The sequence below is a fragment of the Muntiacus reevesi genome, chromosome 5 (genome assembly GCF_963930625.1).
Source record: "Muntiacus reevesi chromosome 5, mMunRee1.1, whole genome shotgun sequence".
Lineage (NCBI taxonomy): Eukaryota > Metazoa > Chordata > Mammalia > Artiodactyla > Cervidae > Muntiacus > Muntiacus reevesi.
The window spans coordinates 110,922,845-110,937,186 of NC_089253.1; the positions used below are offsets into that span (position 1 = coordinate 110,922,845).

At 40.1% G+C, this 14,342-nt stretch overlaps 1 protein-coding gene and 1 long non-coding RNA gene across 3 annotated transcripts in view; both read right to left on the minus strand.

Moving 5' to 3' along the window:
• Positions 1–9,950: 9,950 nt before the first annotated feature.
• The window catches only part of LOC136168571 (uncharacterized), a 332,652-nt gene continuing 328,260 nt past the window's right edge, over positions 9,951–14,342 (minus strand). Inside the window, exon 2 of the long non-coding RNA XR_010663322.1 lies at positions 9,951–11,313. This is a non-coding gene — a long non-coding RNA (uncharacterized lncRNA). The remainder of the gene's footprint in view (positions 11,314–14,342) is intronic.
• EDEM3 (ER degradation enhancing alpha-mannosidase like protein 3) overlaps positions 9,951–14,342 on the minus strand; it is a 72,922-nt gene continuing 68,530 nt past the window's right edge. For both annotated transcript variants that reach the window (XM_065936196.1, XM_065936195.1), the window contains exon 20: positions 9,951–14,068. In XM_065936196.1, the coding sequence (XP_065792268.1) occupies positions 13,668–14,068 (401 nt within the window). In that variant the 3' untranslated portion in view covers positions 9,951–13,667. The remainder of the gene's footprint in view (positions 14,069–14,342) is intronic.

Consider the following 14,342-nt stretch of genomic DNA (forward strand, 5'->3'; position numbering starts at 1 on the left):
TTTGAAACAGAAGAAACAGAACCCTCCTGCAACCCGAGAGCAGAATCAATACCAGACATGTGTGACCTTGGTTAAGTCACTTCCCATCTCTGGCTTCTGTTCTGTCCAGTTAGAAGATTCAGGGCTGTGATGATCACAAAAATCTTTCAACTCTAAAGTTCTGAGACCACCTCTTTTTCTCCTCAATGACAACTTTAAACAGAAGATAGTTTTAGAATTATCTTTATACAGCTTCAGTTTCATCATTTCTTTGATGTTTCTCAGTGATTGCACATCCTAACTCTCTCTAGATAAATGTGATTTTTGGACCTAACAAAAACAAAAGTGAACAAACAAAAACATCCCCTAGCTCAGAACCAGATTGTGAAATGAAATTCATATTTTACAGCAAGAAAAAATTAAACATAAAAAAATTTCTCTGGGCAAAAACCTCTACAATATTGTAAAGTAATTAGCCCCCAACTAATAAATATAAATGAAAAAAAAAAGAGAAAAAAAAAAAATTTCTCTGGGAACTTCCCTGGTAGTCCAGTGGATAAGACTCTGGGCTCCCAATGCAGGGGGCCTGGGTTCAACCCCTGGTCTGGGAACTATATCCTGCATGCCCGTGACTAAGATCCAGAGAAGCCAAACAAATAAATATTTTTTAAAAAATTTCTCTGCCCTTGGCCTTCTCTCTCCCCACACTGTGCACTGGGTACTCTTTTTGTGCATCAACCAAACCTCCCCACTGGCAGAAATACCTGCTCAACTATAGAGAGCAAAATTTTCCCAGCATCAGCAAGACAACTCCTTAAAAGGTAACATTCCTTCTTAATCTTGTAAGGGGCCATAATGACCCCTGACCCACTGCTTGCTGGATTGTGTAAGCTGTCAATAATACATCACTTAAGGTATAGCCCTCTGTCTCAAAAAACTTCGGTGACTGTGCTTGACTTCTAATGGGCAGAACAGTTCTCCAAGCTTTCTGAGATGCTGTTCCTGGCTTAGATGATCTTCAATTTGGCTGAAAAAAAAAAAAATTCCATTTCTTTCTTAGATCAGTTGATTAGTTTTTCATTGACAAGGTATTTCATTTAGTTCTCCTTAAGTGTTTCGTGAGTGCCTTTCAAGAGTCAGGTACTGATGTAGGGGAGACAAAGATGAATAGGCCAAACTTTTCTGTTTTCTCGAGGGCTTGTCAGTCCCTTGAGCTGGTAAAACATACTTGTATGAATTTCTTTTGTGCTTCATAGGTGTCACCTAGTTCTGGCCATTCTAGCTGGAGAAGATAAAATGTTTGACACAGTGATTAGAAAAACTAGTAGTTGCCCTAGAAAGAGGGAGACCTATTTCTCCGACACATGTCTACCATTTTTTAGGTTTCTGATAAATATCCTCTAGCTCAGAGGCCATAAGGCCTGAATCTATAAGCAGACTGTGTGCAAATTACCTTCAATTCCCAGATCCCTTTGGTGGCTGGCCGGTTGGCAGTAAAACCTTGTTTACTAGGATCTCTAAATCAGCTTTGTTTGGCAGCCATATTACACTTGGCCTAAACAGATAACTGTACGTAGACAGGAAAGGCTGCTTGTGTAGTAGAAATTTGATTCATTTAGGCCCAAGTCCCAGATCCATCTAACTGGCTTTGGGACTTCGGGCAAGTCCCTCAACTTTGTTGAAATATATATTTCCTTATCTATAAAATGAAATTACAGACAGTTCACAATGTTGCCAAATGGATAAGGAATCACCTATATAGAGTTCCCAGTATATATTAATACCCAGTGATGATTCAAAAAGTGGCAGTTCTTTTTATTAGCAGGTCTGCAAAGAGGAGCCCCAGATGGTGAAGAGTCTGCCTGCAGTGTGGGAGATCCAGGTTTAATCTCTGGGTCGGGAAGATCCCCTGGAGAAGGAAATGGCAACCCACTCCAGTATTCTTGCCTGGAGGAACTCATGGACAGAGGAGCCTGGCGGGCTACAGTCCATGAGGTTGCAAAGAGCTGGACATGACGGACTGACTTCACCTTTCACTGCAAAGAGGGCATGAGTTATCACACTACCTATGAGAGGAAAACTGACCTGGACTAGTCCTCTTGGAGGGTTGCTAGAACTTGAAGGAATCACCGCTGAGCTGAGCAGAGGCTTATAAATGTATCCTAAGTGGTGTGCAGCTCTGATAGGGCTTCTTGGAGAGAGCAAGCTGCCAGGAGCCACAGAAGGAAGGCGCTGTGGAACTGAGTCAGCAGTCTGACCGAAGCCGTTGACGGAGGCAAGGTCTGACCTGGTGTCTCCTGGTGACATTAGAACTGTAGGAAGGTGAATGGATGCGGCATGTTTTTCCATTGACCTACTTGATTAAGCCAAGGATATTTATTTGGAAAGCCACATAATCACCATCTGGGTGTTAAGGCATCAGAAAGTCTCAACAGTTGGAGGAGGCCTTCAGTTCAGTCGCTCAGTCGTGTCCGACTCTTTGTGACCCCATGAATTGCAGCACGCCAGGCCTCCCTATTCATTACCAACTGCCTTAGGTGCCTGTAATAGGTCTTGAATACTGGCAAATGGTCCCTTGAAAATGAAGGGGTCTTCTTTCCACTTCCATATGTGGAGGTGACAGTCCGCCAGCTCTGAGGCTGCAAACTGGAAACTTTTGTTGTCATATCTTTTTTACTTCAGTTCAGTTCAGTCGCTCAGTCATGTCTGACTCTTTGCGACCCCATGAATCGCAGCACACCAGGCCTCCCTGTCCATCACCAACTCCCGGAGTTTACTCAAACTCATGCCCATCGAGTCGGTGATGCCATCCAGCCATCTCATCCTCTGTCATCCCCTTCTCCTCCTGCCCCCAATCCCTCCCAGCATCAAGGTCTTTTCCAATGAGTCAACTCTTCGCATGAGGTGGCCAAAGTACGGGAGTTTCAGCTTCAGCATCAGTCCTTCCAATGAACACCCAGGACTGACCCTTTTTTGACTTGAACCATGTTTAAAGTGAGATTTCACCAGAATTTCTGACTTTTCTCAAATGTTAGAAATACCTAACCTGCATTCTGATATAAAATGGTACGCTGACACCAGCTCTTTAGGGATTTCGGGTTATTCACAACTCCTTCCTTGAAATGATATTTCTTGTGGTTTTTATAACACTGCTCAGTCCTCATCTTCCTCTGTCCTCTTCAACTGCTTTTCCATTCCATCAATCCCTTCCTCCTCTGCCAACCCTCACATGCCAGCAAACTCAGGGCTCTGTTTTCCATCCTCTTCTCTTTTCCCCAGTCCACGTTCTTTTCTTTCTTTCTTTTTTAAATTTTTTGGCTGTGCCACGTGTCTTGTGGGATCTTAGTTCCTGGACCAGGGATCAAACCTGTCACCCCCTGCTGAGGAAGCAGAGTGTTAGCCACTGGACCACCCCGGAAGTACCCCGCATGCTTTTCTCAATAAACCTCATCTCCTCCCAAGGATTTGAATCCCAGCTATACGATGCTACAGGCAAGGAAAACTTGTCCCTTCTTCCCTTCTAGATTCTTTAGCTAGTCTATTAATTAAATTGACACAGGAAAAATTAACAGGAAAGAAAACAAATTTAATTTCATATGGACAGGAGCTCATAAAAATGTGAGACTCAAAAGAGTTACCAAAGTAGACAGCTTTTATACCTTTAGACAAGGAAACAACAAATTTGTGAAGAATTGACAAGACAAAGGAGTTTGGGCTTGGGGTTAACAAATTGGTTGCGAAGTAACAAGGTTTGTTTATATAGCCTTTCATGTCCCTAAATTGCCTGTCTCTGGTGATAAGGATGCCCTGTAGCCTCCTGGTACAGGGAGGCTACATTTGACATGGGAGATTGATTTCCTGCTTTCAGGAGGACAAAGGAGAGTCAGGGTGTTCTTGCACTGACTTTTTTTTAAGTTAATTAATTTATTCTTGGTTGCACTAGGTCTTCATTGCTGCGTGCAGTCTTTCTCGAGTTGCGGGGAGCGGGGCCTGCTCTTCATTGCAGTGCACAGGCTTCTCATTGCCGTGGTTTCTCTGGTTGTGGGGCATAGGCTCTAGGTCCACGGGCTCCAGGAGTTGCAGCACGCGGGCTCGCTGGTCGTGGTTTAGGCTTAGTTGCTCCGTGGCATGTGGAATCTTCCCCAACCAGGGATCGAACCTGTGTCCCAGGCATTGGCAGGTGGATTCTAAGTCACTAGACCACCAGGGAAGTCCTGACTGTATCTTAAGTAACTTTAATTCAAAATAATCAATGTGCAGCCTTTTTGGGGGTGGCATATTTTGTTCCCCTTCACTGCTGATGGTCGTGGTAAAGTGTGGCGCACAGAGGATTTGTTGAATTGTGCAGAAGCACAGGATAGGAGGATTCCGGTATGTTGTTTTCTTTTTCCCTTTCATCGTTTAATTGACCTAGATTGTTTTTAAAAAAAAATTATTGAATTATAGTTGATTTACAATGTTGTGTTTAATTTCTGCTGTATAGCAAGGTGATTTAGTTATATATACATGTACATTCTTTTTTGTGTTCCTTTCCATTATGGTTTATCACAAGATATTTAATATCGTTTCCTGTGTCATACAATAGGAGAACCTTGTTTATCCATTCTATATGTAATAGTTTACATCTGCTAATACCAAATTCCTAATCCAACCCTTTCTCACCCCTCCTCCCCTTTGGCAATAAGTCTGTTCTCTGTGTCTGTGAACCTGTTTCTGTTTTGATGGTAATCTGTGTTGCATTTTAGAATCCACAAATAAGTAATATATGGCATTTGTCTTTCTCTTTCAGACTTACTTAGTATGATAATCTCTAGGTCCATCCATGTTGCTGCAAATGGCATTATTTTATTCATTTTTGTGACTGACTAGAATTCATTGTGTGTGTGTGTGTGTGTGTGTGTATCATTTAGGTTGTGTCCATGTCTTGTGAAGCCCCCTTGTGGCTCAGATGGTAAAGAGTCTGCCTACAATGCAGGAGACCCGGGTTTGATCCCTGGGTTGGGAAGATCACTTGGAGAAGGAAATGGCAACCCACTCTAGTAATATTGCCTGGAAAATCCCATGGATGTAGGAGACTGGCAAGTACAGTTCATGGGGTTGCAAAGAGTCAGACATGTCTGAGCGACTTCACTTTCATGTCTTCTTGGCTATTATGAATAGTGCAGCTATGAACATAGGAGTACATGTATCTTTTTAAACTATAGTTTTGTCTGGATTCTGGATATATGTCCAGGCGATTTTCTGAGCGACCTTCGCTTAAAATATGGGCTTCCCTTGTGGCTCAGCTGGTAAAGAATCTGCCTGCAATGTGGGAGACCTGAGTTCGATCCCTGGGTTGGGAAGATCCCCTGGAGAAAGGAAAGGCTACCCACTCCAGTATTCTGGCCTGGAGAATTCCATGGACAATATAGTCCAGTTCATTTCAGTTCAGTCACTCAGTCGTGTCCGAATCTTTGCAACCCCATGGACTGTAGCATGCCAGGCCTCCCTGTCCTCCACCAACTCCCGGAGATTACTCAAACTCATGCCCATCGAGTCGGTGATGCCATCTAACCATCTCATCCTCTGTCATCCCCTTCTCCTCCCACCTTCAATCGTTCCCAGCATCAGGGTCTTTTCCAATGAGTCAGTTCTTCAAATCAGGAGGCCAAAGTATTGGAGTTTCAGCTTCAACATTAGTCCTTCCAATGAAAATACAGGACTGATTTCCTTTAGGATGGACTGGTTGGATCTTGCAGTTCGAGGGACTCCCAAGAGTCTTCTCCAACACCACAGTTCAAAATCATCAATTCTTTGGTGCTTGGCTTTCTTTATAGTCCAACTCTCACATCCATACATGACTACTGGAAAAACCATAGCTTTGACTAGATGGACCTTTGTTGGCAAAGTAATGTCTCTGCTTTTCAGTATGCTGTCTAGGTTGGTCATATCTTTTCTTCCAAGGAGCAAGTGTCTTTTAATTTCATGGCTGCAGTCACCATCTGCAGTGATTTTGGAGTCCCCCAAAATAAAGTCTCTCATTGTTTCCACTGTTTCCCCATCTATTTGCCATGAAGTGATGGGACCAGATGCCATGATCTTAGTTTTCTGAATGTTGAGTTTTAAGCCAACTTTTTTACTCTCTTTCACTTTCTAAGACCCACTTAACTTCACATTCCAGGATGTCTGGCTCTAGGTGAGTGATCACACTGTCGTGGTTATCTGGGTCATTGAGGTCTTTTTGTATAGTTCTGTGTATTCTTGCCACCTCTTCTTAATATCTTCCACCTCATTATAGTTTTGCTTTTCATTTCTCTAATAGTGATGATGAGCATCTTTTCATGTGCCTATCAGTCATCTGTATGTCTTCTTTGGAGGTAGATCTATTTATGTCTTCTGCCCATTTTTGATTGGGTTGCTTGCTGTTGTTATTGAGTTGTATGAGTTGTTTGTACATTTTGGAAATTGATTCCTTGTAGTTGCTTAATTTGCCAATATTTTCTCCCGTTCTGTAAGCTGTCATTTCATTTTGCTGTGGTTTCCTTTGCTGAACAAAACCTCGTATGTTTGATTAGATCTCATTTATTTTTGCTTTTATTTCTATTGCCTTGGGAAATTGACTTAAAATATTGGTATGATTTATGCCAATTTATGCTTTTTGAATATTCTCTTCAAGGAGTTTTATGCTGTTATGTCTTAAGCCATTTTGAGTTATTTTTGCCTATGGCATGAGAGTGTACTCTGACATTGATTTACGTGTGGCTAACTTTCCTCACACCACTTGCTGCTGGTGCACTGTCTTTTCTCCATTGTATCTCCTTGCCTCCTTTGTGGAAGATTAATTGACCATACATGAGTGGTTTATTTCTGGGCTCTTTATTCTGCTCCATTGGTCCATATGTTTATTTACCATGCTGTTTTGATTATTGTAGCTTTCTAGTATTGTCTGAAGTCTGGGAGGGATATACCTCCTGCTTTGTTCTTTTTCCTCAAGATTGCACTGGCAATTCTGGGTCTTTTACAATTCCATATACATTTCAGGACTATTTGTTCTAGTTCTGTGAAAAAAATGCCATGGGTAATTTGATAAGGACTGCATGAAATGTGTAGATTGCTTTGGGTGGTATTGCCATTTTAACAATATTACTCTTTTCAATCTAAGAGGATATCTTTCCATTTCTTTGACTCATCATTTCCTTTATTAATGTTCTGTAGTTCTCAGCATGTCTTTCACCTCCTTTGACCTAGGTTGTTTTTATTTTTAAAATCATAATGTCCATTTTGGAAATGTACCCAAACACAAATAAACAGAAATTGCCTGTAATCCAGAGATAATGATTGTTAATGTTTGGCTACTTAAAGTAGAATTCTCTGTTGATATCCATCACTTTCCTCTCATTATAAGTCCTTTTCCTTCATAAGCTTATTATTGTATTTATTAATACTGCTTTATTTTCTATCTACTTATGTTTGACCCAGTGTTGCAACCTCCAGGTCCTATAATGCCTGGCACACAGGAGATGCTCAGTAAGTTTGTGTTGAATAAATGAGTGTTAATTATTATTATAGAATAGGGCTGAGATCATACTTCATACACAGTGCTAGATCTTTATCCATCTAGCATTGCATTTCATTATGCTAATGTAAAGCCCTTTAGTGGAAGGACCCATCCCCTTGCCTTCCTCAATGTCCCATTCTGAGGGTCCTGTGTCTCACCTTCAGAAGGGGGCCTCCTGACTCGCAGGCGTCATGCTGGAGAGCTTGGCCAGGGTTGGGCAAGGAGGTGGGTTTGTTATAGCTTCAGGTAGTCAGGAGGGGAGCTGGGTTAGGGGCCTGTTAGGGTTATAGGCTGGAGAAGGCAATGGCACGCCACTCCAGTTCTCTTGCCTGGAAAATCCCATGGACGGAGGAGCCTGGTAGGCTGCAGTCCATGGGGTCACTAAGAGTCGGACTTGACTGAGCGACTTCACTTTGACTTTTCACTTTCATGCAATGGAGAAGGAAATGGCAACCCACTCCAGTGTTCTTGCCTGGAGAATCCCAGGGACGAACCCAGAGCCCACCAGGCTCTGCCATCTATGGGGTCGCATAGAGTCAGACACGACTGAAGTGACTTAGCAGCAGCAGCAGTGATTTCTCATTACCCTTAGAACAAAGTCTAAAATCCTCACTAAATCCTGCAAGCTGTTGAGTCTTTGGAAAGACACACAATCCTCATCTTTGAATCCTCAGAATCCGCCATAGCCCAGTTCCAGGCTCTTCTCTCCATTTTCTCCCTTCCTAGGAGAAGGGATTTTGAAGTGCCAGTCAGCACTGGTGGTGTGATTTCATCCCGTTCCAATAACTACTGACACTTAGGTGCTAAATCAATGAGTAGTTCTAGGGCTTAATAAGATTTAAAGTTCTGCCAAGTTTGCTCAAAAGAGCAAGAGACTAATGGTGGGTAAATTGGAAGTGAGGCCATGGGGAGGGGTGATGGATTCTGAGAAAGTAGGAGGACCAATGGATTGGAGGTCCTGAAGAATTACCCAAGTGAATGCACAAGAGTGAGTTAAAAGTAATGATTGGAGACTGAAATAATAGGGCTTTAAAAATATTTACATATTTTATTAATATAATAAGGCAATTAAAGCTGGGATTCAGTTGGCATAAGACCTCAGGTAAGACAAGAGAGTGGCTGACTAAATAGATCAGTTCTAAAGATAGCAGCTTTCTGGGATTGCCTTGAGAACTCCACCTACTCTACAAGGAGAAAGCTGGATGGGAGAGTGGGGAAAGGGTGTTTAGGACAAGCTAGCTTGCAGTGTTTGTCAGACTCAGACTGCCTCTTGACCCAAGATCAATGGCTTTTCCCAGAAATTTGGAAAAGATAAAGCAGGGGTTTGCTGTGTAAGCTCTGCCTCCAGTTGCTGCAGCTCCAGCAGTAGGGTGGTGGTGGTGGTGACGGTGTTAGGTTCCTCTGTCTCTGACAAGTCTATTTAAGGACTCTGGTTCTCTCCTTAACCCTCAGAGGAAGGTTTTCAATCTCTATGAAATTCCATCCCACTGTTACATCCACAGTATTTTTTCAGTATTACCTGTAGCTGCTATGTCTCAAGACAGCACCACTTCTTAGACAGCCGGGGCTGAAACAAGGGTAGAAATGTGCTCTAACACACCACAGGACTTCTAAACTATTTCTCCCACAGTCATCTGGGATGATGAGTCCATTCTCTTATGAATTCATAAGCTCTGGAAATAAACCAAGGCTCCCATTCCATGAACCAGGCATCAAAGCATAAGATGCTTAGAACTTGTTCAACTTTCAGTTTGCTTATCTTTAAAGAAAGTGATTATTAATATCAACAAATAGTGATAGTATCAGATCTTTCAAGGTATCTTGTGTTCAGAAACCCTAGAACAGTAAGGATGAAAAGCATAGTATCACAGTATCTGAAAGTGGCTGTTAAACAAATGGTCTCAATGGAATTAACAGGAGAGGTCAGTATTACTTTTGATGACAATATTAAAAGGACAACTGATTTTACTAAATATTAGGAAACTCAAAACATATGGGCTTCCTTGGTGGCTCATTGTTAAAGAACCCTCCTGCCAATGCAGGAGATGCCAGTTCAACCCCTGAATCAGGAAGATCACCTACAGAAGGAAATGGCAATCCACTCCAATATTCATGCCCTGCGAAATTCCTTAGGGAGAGGAGCCTGGTGGGCTACAGTTCACGGGGTCTCAAAAGAGTCAGACACGACTTAATGACAAAACAACCACATAACGAAACTCAAAACACCCATGCTACCAATATTGACATTGTAAATTAATAACTCTAGCTCTACCCTGAGGATACTAGTTGAGTTGTGGGAACTGTTCAATGTATGTTTGCATGTCTATATTCTAAGCCATCCCCCAAATCTACTCTTCTAGGGTAAAATGAGAGGGAGACAGTGGTGAAAAAAAATCTAGAGATATCAAAGTATAAAGATATGCAAGATTAAAACTAGAGCAGGATATTTACATATTTTATTAAATCTTTACAATCAGTAATTATAATCAAATAGACAACTATACACAAGGATTATATACATTTTGCCCAGACTTTTACATCACAGTACATAGTTTCCCTTAGAAATATTGTATACATTTATCACCAAACAGTGAAATCCGACAGCAGTAGTGTTACAGCACCGGTGAGCACAGACATCTTCTCATAAATTACATCATAAGAAAATATACGGCTGTAAATTGGGCTTTTAAAAATGTCTTTTATAAAATCTGAACATACAATTTTTCATTCACAGAATGTTTTTTTTTTTCTATGTTCTGACTGAAGCCTTGTGCATAAAACGACCAGTTGGAATATTTACTAAATGCCCCCTCCTCTAAATTGATGAGCACTATTGGAATTATGGATGCTGAGCTTTCTTTATGATGAATTTGGCATGGGGTTTGGTGAGGGAACAAATGCTGGTTTTACTACTGAAAGGGCCGTGTGATGGTAATTTAAATTAAAATAAAAATTTCAAGAGTATATTAGAGAAGTTAAAATCACAGAGTGCACAGTTTTTCATTTTACTTTCTAAACACGTGAAGGAAGAGGGAAAAGTATAATGTCAAAAAAAATTTGTTCTGAAACAACTGTATTCTTGTTGGAAGCCTATTAAAAGTTAAAAAGAAAAAAGAAAACCTACCCAACAAAACATCCCATCCAAACATATCTAGTAAGTTACAATTCTTTCACACCTAAAACTTTATGAGAAAAGCACTGCAAATTAGGGTATATCATTTTAATGGACTTTCCTAAGCAGAAAAAACTAGAACTATTTTTAGTAGGTAAACAAGTGAAGTTTTAAAACTTGAAAATACCTGAATTAAATACTTTCTCTAATATCTTTTAACTTTCAGATAAAATCCATACTTGATTCCAGGTTTGTAAACATTGTATAAATCCTTCTTAGTCAATCAATTTTATGGCTGTGGTGATCACTTCAGCTCTATCTCTATGCAGTCAACATCTAACTGAGGTAGACCAGATGTTTCTAAAATTCAGGGTCACACAGAAACCCCTGAATCTTTAGGAAGTAAATAAAATGCTATAAAAGGTACTTAAAAAACAAAACATTTAAAAAAATGCCTAATGCTGTTGAAACTTTTCAATGAACTCAAAAACAACTTCATGGCAGTATGTCAATTAAGAATGGAGAGTCGGTGACAATGTTGGGAGTTTTGAAGCTGAACATTATACTTCCTTTTCTGAGCTAGGGAAACATCAACTGTAATTCCTTCTGCTATTAATTTTTATAATTTGTTAATTTTAGAGTTGAATTTTTTTTTTTTTTTAAAGGATTCATTTTTCCAAACAAGCTGGTGGTTTAGTTGCTAAGTTGTGCCTGACTCTTGTGACCCCATGGACTGTAGGCTGCCAGGCTCCTCTGTCCATGGGATTCTCCAGGCAAGAATACTGGAGTGGGTTGCCATTTCCTTCTCCAACAAATTGCTTCTAGACCTCGGTGAATGGCAACAACTCCCTCTAATGGCCAAAGAAAGGGTAAGTGGCAGTAAGCTGGCTTTTCTGTGTATGCCACAAGATCTCTGCTGGAAATAAAATTATGTTTTGATAAATTAGAAAAGCTAGATTTAGACAACAATGGCTTTGAGCTACAAAAAGAAAACCAAATCAACGTATATAAGGCTTCTGTAATCCAAGTCTTAAAGGAACATCTGCTCCTTTTCTCCAAGCCCCAGTCCTATAAATCAAGGCAAGTCAAGTAATTACGCTTCAGCTATTTTGGCAGCTTTGCAATCAAAATGAACAAAGCACTATGTCTATCTTTCCATATACTATATGTATTATAGTTCTATCTTCTTACACCAAATTTCACATGCAGAGAGACTAAAAATATCCATTTTGGTGTCAGGTTTAATTAAGGGCCAATAAAAGTCTTGTATGCTACTCTTTCCCCCCTCAAAGTGAATTCTCTATTAGATTTATTACTCACTGACCCAATTAATTTTAGCTGGAATTTTTGAAAGCAGCTATTTATCCACTTATAAAAGAATACGTTTACCTGGGATCTAAGACATACTGTACATGAATATACATAACTACAATACAGCACTGCTGTTCTTTTAACAGCTCCATATACAGTTTAAGTTCATCGGTACCTCCAAAACTATGTTTTGAGAAAAAAAAAGTTATTATATAATGACATGGTAAAGAAAAAGAAAATTAAGTCTCAAATATTCCTTTAGAACTGATTCACGTATGTTTAAAAAAATAAATATAGTAACGCCATGATTTCAATTACAGGGCTGTCTACAGATATCAACAAAAAAGTTTTAAAAACTTAAATGTGGCCAGCACCACACTGCCACACACACACACACACACACACACACACACACACACACACACACACACACACACACACACCCATCAAAAAAAAAAAAAAAATAGGGAAAAAGGTTCCATTAAGCTATATGGCTATATGTTAGTTGCTACTGTGTTTTTTACACAGGTTACCATAGACTAATTTTCAAGTCCATATTGGAAGGAATACTCATTAAAAAAAAACCCAACAATTTAAAAACCATGATTCAACATAAAATGTGACAGATTCCTTAGGTGCAACTTTAGCAACTATAGTTTCAAAGGAGGAAAAAATAGTAGTTACTCCAGAATTTTTAGATCACTACCACAGTTTTATCATGGCTAAGACAGAAAAATGGAACAAAATGTATTCAGCTATTGGCGACACAGGTCTTGTGGCTCAAAATGCATACTACACATGGGATGGAGTAAGGCTGATGGCTAGAGGTAATCACCTCCAAAGAAATGAACTGGAAAAGATTTATAATTTACCCTACAAAGATATAACCTTAAGTTCCATTTCAGAGTAGTCACAGCTTTCCCTATGGAAGGCCCAATGGCAAGTTCATATTGCAACATTATAGTTTCTCCCTTGCTCCATTTTTCAAGAGTATTAAGTAACCAATTTCCACATTATATGACCTTTTTACCTGGTCCCAATGATTAGTCTTTATGCAAAGAACTCACTGAGAAAGTACACTGGCTTCACCTTTGGTTTAAATGAAAAGGACACTGTTAAGAGGGAAAAAACTCAAGTCATCTTGATCATGTTACACAATGAAGCAAGTGAAAATGATGAGCAAAGACTGTTTTCACCATGAATGCATTTGCTTCACAACCACTTAGGTCACTTTGAGTGTTTCCGTGAAGGCAGCATAACCAGAATGCCCACAAAACTCCTATGTGTTTTCCCCAAAGAACCTCTAACCCCCAAACCAAGAAAACTGAGCTTCCTTTAATTAGAAAGCTGTACAAATCTCTATTCCCCACCTCATAGTTAACTGAATGTTTCTTAGCTACTATCCAGAGACTGCAGAAATCTGGTTCCAAGGAATGCCCAGTAATCTTTTCCTGGCCCAAAGTATGCAGCAGACTAGTACAATCCTGTCACCTGGGGGCGGGGGAGAACTGTGAGTTTGCATTTTTGATGGGACAGTTTTAAACAAGGTCAGTTCTAACACAGCATGTTCCAGATTCCTATGATAACTAACTCTCCCAGTCAGAACGTGGTTGCTTATCACCATACTTAAAGCCTCCCATGAAGAGAGCCTGCTTAGTATCAGGGTGTCTATTAACCACAGTTTACCTTTTCTTTTGAAATACCTACCACCGGGTGGACTTTCGTGAGTCAAAGCTCATCCTTATCCATCATTTCAAATGCTTCTATGTCTTCATTCCAGTCTGCTAATATGGAGTCTATAGGCTGAACCTTTTTACCCCAAACATTAGGATTGGAATCTTCTTCAGTTTCTGACTGTTCTTGAAGCTGGTTATCTAAATCTGTACATTCACCATCAAGACTTGTAGTCTCATGGTTTTCCGTGGGGTTAGAATCCTGTTCAGAAGAAGAAATGCTTGCAGCACTGTCTGTATCTACTGGAGATAAAGATTCTGGGTGAGAGTTCACAGAACTTTCCTCAGGAGACTCTTGATCAACCAGATCAATCTCCTGAGACCTTGATGTAATCTGTTCAGCACTCTGAGAGTCATTTTCGGAGGATGGTGGTTCTTCATTTTCCATCTCAGGATCTGTACATAAAAGAAACAAACTTCATGCTACTTTCCTTCTCAAAACATGTACTATCATATTCTCAAAACCATACTGGTTTTAGTATTAAAGCAAAAAACTGAGAGTTAAAAGAAAACCATGTTAATGCAGGATGATTCTAATAAGACTGCCATCAATGGGTGTCAATAAATGCCAAGAAATACACTAAACAATAATACTATTGAAATGCATTCAAATTTATGTCTCAAATTTATTAAACATCTAAATTCAGGAAAGCCCACACATGAGAACATA